The sequence below is a fragment of the Oryx dammah genome, unplaced genomic scaffold (genome assembly GCF_014754425.2).
Source record: "Oryx dammah isolate SB20612 unplaced genomic scaffold, SCBI_Odam_1.1 HiC_scaffold_23, whole genome shotgun sequence".
NCBI lineage: Eukaryota > Metazoa > Chordata > Mammalia > Artiodactyla > Bovidae > Oryx > Oryx dammah.
This window is the reverse complement of record NW_024070207.1, coordinates 57,428,697-57,434,696: the sequence shown is the minus strand read 5'-3', so window position 1 is coordinate 57,434,696 and position 6,000 is coordinate 57,428,697. Positions and strand designations below refer to the sequence as shown.

At 51.9% G+C, this 6,000-nt stretch overlaps 1 protein-coding gene across 7 annotated transcripts in view; it reads right to left on the bottom strand.

The window, feature by feature from the left end:
- Positions 1-903: 903 nt before the first annotated feature.
- The window catches only part of ATP2B3 (ATPase plasma membrane Ca2+ transporting 3), a 42,977-nt gene continuing 37,880 nt past the window's right edge, over positions 904-6,000 (bottom strand). For 5 of the 7 annotated variants that reach the window (XM_040265474.1, XM_040265478.1, XM_040265471.1 and 2 more), the window contains one exon: positions 904-3,759. In XM_040265474.1, the coding sequence (XP_040121408.1) occupies positions 3,439-3,759 (321 nt within the window). In that variant the 3' untranslated portion in view covers positions 904-3,438. The remainder of the gene's footprint in view (positions 3,760-6,000) is intronic. The other 2 variants (XM_040265476.1, XM_040265477.1) reach the window with 1 other exon arrangement.

The following is a 6,000-nucleotide window of genomic DNA, read 5'->3' as shown; positions in this document are numbered from 1 at the left end:
TGGCTGATTCATGTCAATGTATGGCAAAAACCACTACAGTATTGTAAAGTAATTAGCCTCCAATTAAAATAAATAAATTAATTTAAAAAAAAAGATTATCATAGGATCCAGCAATTCCACTTCTGGGTATCTACTGAAAAGCAGTGAACACAGAGGCTCAAACACATATGCGTATGCCCATGTTCACAGGTGTGCAGTTCACAGAAGTCAAAACGTAGAAGGAACCTGCATCCATCGATGCATGCCTGGTTGAAGAGAACATGGTCCAGCCCCACAATGGAGTGTGATTCAGCCTTCAAAAGACAGCCACTACAACATGGCTGGACCTACAAGGCATGATGATCAGTGAGAGAAGCCAGACACAAGGACAGACCCCATATGACTCCACTGATATCAGGTGTCTAGAGTTTTCAGACCCTAGACAGAGTAGGATTGGGGGGCATGGGCTGGGGGAGGAGATGGTGTTTAATGGGGCAGAGTTTCCACTGGGGAAGATGGGCAGTTCTGGGGATGGCCACACACCCACGTCAACATACTTAATGCCGCCAACCTGGACCTTGTTTAAAATATAGTCAAGATGCTAAATGTGATGTTATTTGTACTTTGCAGCAGTGAAAATAAAAAGACACTATCTGCATGTGTGCCAGGGTTCTGGCATTTGGGTGGTGTTCCCCACCCCACCTACCTCTGAGGATGCTAGTCTAGACATTCAGGTGAGGCCCTTCCAAGTCAAGACCATTTAAGCCTGACCACACAGAGCAGGTGAGCTGACAGCAAGGTGGCTGCACCCCCGGGAACCCCGCTGTCCCTGGGGCTCACCCCAGTTTGATGAAGGGGAGAACACCACCTCTCTAGCTTCAGAAGAGAATTCACCAAATAATAAATCACACACATTACCCAGAGTGAGATTGTAGCAGCCTTGCATTTTTTTTTAATATACAGAAATTTTGGTCTAGTCTTAAAATTAGGAAATTCAACTACAGACTTTAAATTATGATGCATCTGTGGTCTTCTTCGTTAAGTTATATTTGTTCATCTTTTTTAACAGGCAGATAAAAATGTAAAACAGATTTAATAACTGAACACAGTTGACCAAGCCATTCCGTATAAGATAATGCTTTAGAGAGAGGGGCTTCCCGGTGAGACAGGGCCCCCTAGTCTGAAGACACACAGAAACGAGAGCAGCAGTCTGCACCCCACACCCCGTGGAAAGGCACCCGGGGACTAAACAGTCGCCGAGCACAGGAGGCGACTGGATAGCAGCAGTGAGGCTCGCGCTATATGTCAACCATGTGTCCTACCAGTGTGTCTACAACAGAGGATGAAAAGAAGCCCGTGAGTGTAGTGTTCCGCGTGCATCTTCTTCCATTTCAACATTTCCAATTTGAATTCTTGTTTAAGAACACACAGACCTGCGACAAATTGAGTTGCCCTGTTTGTTGTTGTTTAAACAAGGACATTGGAGAACAATTTACAAATGGGTAACATTCTCAATGTGCCCTTTGGAAAAAAGGGATGGCTTTAAGTTATCTGTAGCTGGCATTGTTAGTGGGATTTGCCTTTCTAACCGAAATTCCCTGGCCCGAGATATGACTACTCCTGCTCAGGGGTGACATGGTGTTATGTTAACAGTGGGGACTTGAGCGCGCTTGGGACGCCACCCATCCAGACGTGCACAGACACAGGTCGAGGTCAGACCAGCCCTGGCCAGGGGCTGTGGGATGGGCCCGGGATGGGCGAACCAGCCTTGCCAGCGGTCTAGTTAATGCCTCTCCGCCCCTCAGCTCCCAACTGTCTCCCAGCGGCCCAGCTCCCAGGCCCCAGCCACAGGCTGTGGTTGGACCCCAACCTCCTCTGTGCAAAATGGGAGACAAGAAGAATTCTGAAGGTAAAAGAACCGCTGCTTTTTTCTGCATTTCCCTCCTGGGATATCGTAAATTTGAGGAAAACTGAGGGCATGCTGGGTGTTCACACTGCCAGGAGAGGCCCCCAAGGGAACTGTCTGGGGAACCCAGGTCCAGCCCTCCACGTGGGCTCAGCCAACCACGTGGCAGAGCTGACCTCCTCAGCTTCCCACTTTCGCAATTACAGCCACAGACACGAGGTACCATCGCCCCCAGGGGCTTGGCATCCCCGAGGTCACCGTAGGTGGCTGCAGACCCAAATCCATGCCCTCATGGGTCACAGTTATCTTTGAGCGAGACCAGGGTCAGGAGAGTGCTTTGGCGAGGGGTGACTGAGAACTGATCCAAGTCTTTTTAGGGGCAGCTCAGAGACTTCTTGGCATTCTCTAAACCAGAGTGGGAGTCCAGCTGGAGGTGCTGATGGGTGCTGTGGCCGAGTCAGCTCCTCCTGAGTTTGGTCCCTCTCTGCTTTCTTTCTGACTCTGCATTCTACCCCACCTGCACCTGCAGACCTAGCTCTCCTGGATTGTCCCCAGGAGGTCAGGAACATCTAGGGCCGGGCTTCGTGCTCTTGAAGTGGAGATGCAGACAAAGAAAACCCACCCACTGGCCAGAATTCAGGACTTAGAGAATCGGAGTTGGAGCCAAAGGAAACCAAAAGCAAAATTCCCCCTTCTACCTACTGGAGGGGATCATTCTCAATAATACTTTGGTATTTTCCTTTGAAAGAACAATTTTGACTTTTTTTTTTTCCCTCTATAGGCAGGGGTCTCAAAGTGTAAATGTTTCCAGTGTTCTGATTTGCACCTGCCTTCCTTGACCTTCCTGCTCCCAGGAGCTGTGCTGGGAGGATAGGGGATGGAGGGGACTTTTGGGGGAGGAGCAGTGAAGTGGGCCCCAAGCAACCAAAAGGAGATTCTTGCAGTCTAGTTCCCTGAAAAAAAAAAAAAGAAAGAAACCGACCCTGGCACAATAAATAATGAAATTTCAAAATGAAAATACTGGATAAGAGGAATGGAAATATCATGCCGATAAGTAGTTCCTTATTCTTGAGATATGCATCTAGTCCTCTGTGTGCACACACATGTATATACGTGCACACGGGGCTATGCACACACGCACACACAGACCAACTGCACCCATCCTGGGGAGGGGGTGCTGGGCTGGTGGGCCACCTGGGTGAGAGCATCCTTCCTGCAGAGTGACGCTCCCCTGTTGAAACTGTTGACCCAATTGCTCTGCAGTGAGTGCTCCCCCCAAAAAACAACAAGGAGACCTCTGTCCCACTGCATGGCCTGAACGGTGAACATCTGGTGGAATGACAGTGTTCATTTAAAAAAGCTTCCATAGAAAAAGGGGGGGTGGACACACAACTCTTCTCATTCTCTGATCTCTCCTTCGTCCTCCTCCCCCTCCTAGAATGGATTGGCTTCAGGCAAGGGTGGTCGGGCATCTTCAACAGTCCTCACTGCCCGTGACCCCGCCCGTCCAAGTGCGCGTGTGTGCATGGTGCGCGTGCCCAGAGCAGTCCTGCTTAGAGGGACGTCTCCACACTGTGGAGCGGGCTCCCGGGTCTGGAAGAAAACAGTGACGAGGTAGCTGACTTGGTGCCGTGCGTGGTCAGGTAGACGCCGCTGTCTATGGCATTGTTATTCTGGTTGGGGGAGGGCGGAGGTGGGGCTCGCAGGCGTTCCTCATTTTCATCCACGTCCGTGTCGTCAATCAGTGGGATGTTGTGGGTGTAGTCATTGATCAGAAACTCGGGCGTTGCCATGAAGTTATGGATGGAGGTCTTGGATTCTGGTTTCTCCAGGCCTTCGTAGAGGGAGCTACGGAACGCTTTCACCACCCGAATCTGGAGGGGGATGGGGGAGGGAAGGGAAGGGAATAGAGGGGGAGGAAGGAAGAAGGAAGGAGACCATGAGCGGCGGCTGGCAATGCCAGTCGCGCCCACATCCATGGCAGGGGTCACTGCATGACAAACATTGGTCTTTTGGAAGAGAACGGTCGGAGCCCTCTGCCTGGGTGTGGTTACCTCCCATCATCTGACATGCATGCAGGATAAATGGTAGATATTCTGGAACTCACGAGCAACAGATGCAGTGGACTGCTGGCTACACTGGGGTGGGGGAAGGCGGGGGGATTCCAACATGAGAGCCGAGACAGTTGACTGGGAAAAGGGAATGTGATGGGCCCTGGGCTCCCTACTTTCTCTTTCCGAAGAATTGGAACTTTCTGGCATGAGAAAAGTCCCCAGCCTCTGGGCACACGGCAGGCCTTTCTTGAGTGGGTCCCCCTCTGGCTTCTCTAGGTCCTCTCCTCTGTCCCCCAGCTCCCATGCCTCAGCAACTGCCCCTCTTTATGGAAACTTCCATGACACTGCCCCTTTCTGGCCCTCCTACCTCACCAGTTTCTCTGTCTCCCTCTCCTCCACTCTTCCTTACTCTGTCCCAGGGTGCCTAGAGCACTGGCCTGTCCCTGTCCCTCCTCTTCCCTGTCCACACTGCCAGGCCAACCTCTTGGCCCTGGCTGCAGCCCAGGGCTCATCTGGCTGAAACCAGGAACTGCGGCTCAGGCCCCTGCCAGCCCCCCATCTGGAGGCACCCAAGATGGAAAATGGCTCCACTTTTGATTTCTACCCACCAAGCCTGTCCTGCTCAGATGCCCAGCATTTGACCAGGTCATCACTTCCTTTCACAGACCCTTTGCAGGGTGTGCCTAACCTGCCCCTCTAGCCTTTCTCACCCTCCTCCTTTTCAGTCTCCAAGACAGACAACTTCTTTCAGTCTCTGGAATCTGCCATATTTGCCCCATTCTCAGGTTCTCTGGCCACCCCACTGGCATCTGCAGGCCTCAGATCAGCACAAGGGTCCCCAGGAAAGAGCTTCCCACAATGCCTTGCTCCCCTGCTACCACAGCTCTAGCTGCACTCAGGCAGCCCTGAGCCCCACACCTCCTGCAGGCCTAGCCCCTCGGCTTCTTCTGATGGCCCTGCCTTCACTTCCATGCATGCTCAAGTCTCTTTGGGTCTACAAGCTGCAGAGCTGCTGCCTCTCTCTGCTCCATCCTTGGGCCCCCAGCCTGGCCGCTCTCATACTTCTAGAAGGCAGAATGGATGGGAAACCCTAAGCTGGCCCCCATGCTAACCAGCTGGCCCTGTGCTGAGATTCAGAGGCCAGACCCTCCCTATGTGAGTGAACGGACACATGTCAGTTCTAAAGCTACTTCCAAGTCCAAGGTGCTAGGGTTGGATTTTCTTGGTTTAGAGAAGGTATTGGCAACTGTGGCCCAAGAGCTAACTCTGCCCCTCAACATGGTTTTGTGAACAAAGTCTTAGTGGGGCCGCGGCCACACCCATCCCTGTGAGCATTTTGTCTGGCTGTGTCGGAGGCTGGAGCCGTATAGTTTCCACAGTGACTTGGACCAGAAGCCAGAAGTACTTGCTCCCTGGCCCTTCATAGAACAACTTCACTGCCCCCTGGTTTTGACCATGAATCCTACTGTTAACAATGAGTCCTTTGCTACCCTCTAGTGTCAACCAGGCTCAGTGCTCCATGATCAGTTTAAACCAGGAGAACCCTGCAGTCAAATGCCAAAAAATGAACCACACTGCACCATCAAATTGGAATTTTCTAATTGCATATCTTAAATCCTGCGAGGATTTGCTTGGAATTTGGTGAAGACCCATCTTCTGGCTGCTAGATGGCCATCATTTGTTGTCGGCCCCTTCATTCCCCAGACTGGTTTCTGAGATGGGGCTGACACCAAAATGAGTGTCATTTTGACTTTTTTTAATGAAAGGGAACAGTTCACTTTTTGTAGCCACGGCAGATGTGGCCTCATCATTTGGGGCTTTTCTGGTGCCTGGACTGTGGGGGAACCACGGGCAGCTTCTTGGCTGCATGGTCATGCTGGAGGACTTGGTTTGGCTCTCAGCCACACCCCACAAGCCACAGAAGCGGGAGCCAGTGGCATCCTGCCACCCTCAACCCTGGTGGCCCTCGTGGTAAGTTTACCAGCAGTCATCTGGTGCCCTGGCCACCTCCTTTGCCCTCCCTTGGGCCTGGGTCATGTGGTCAAGCCAGGCCTCTGCTCA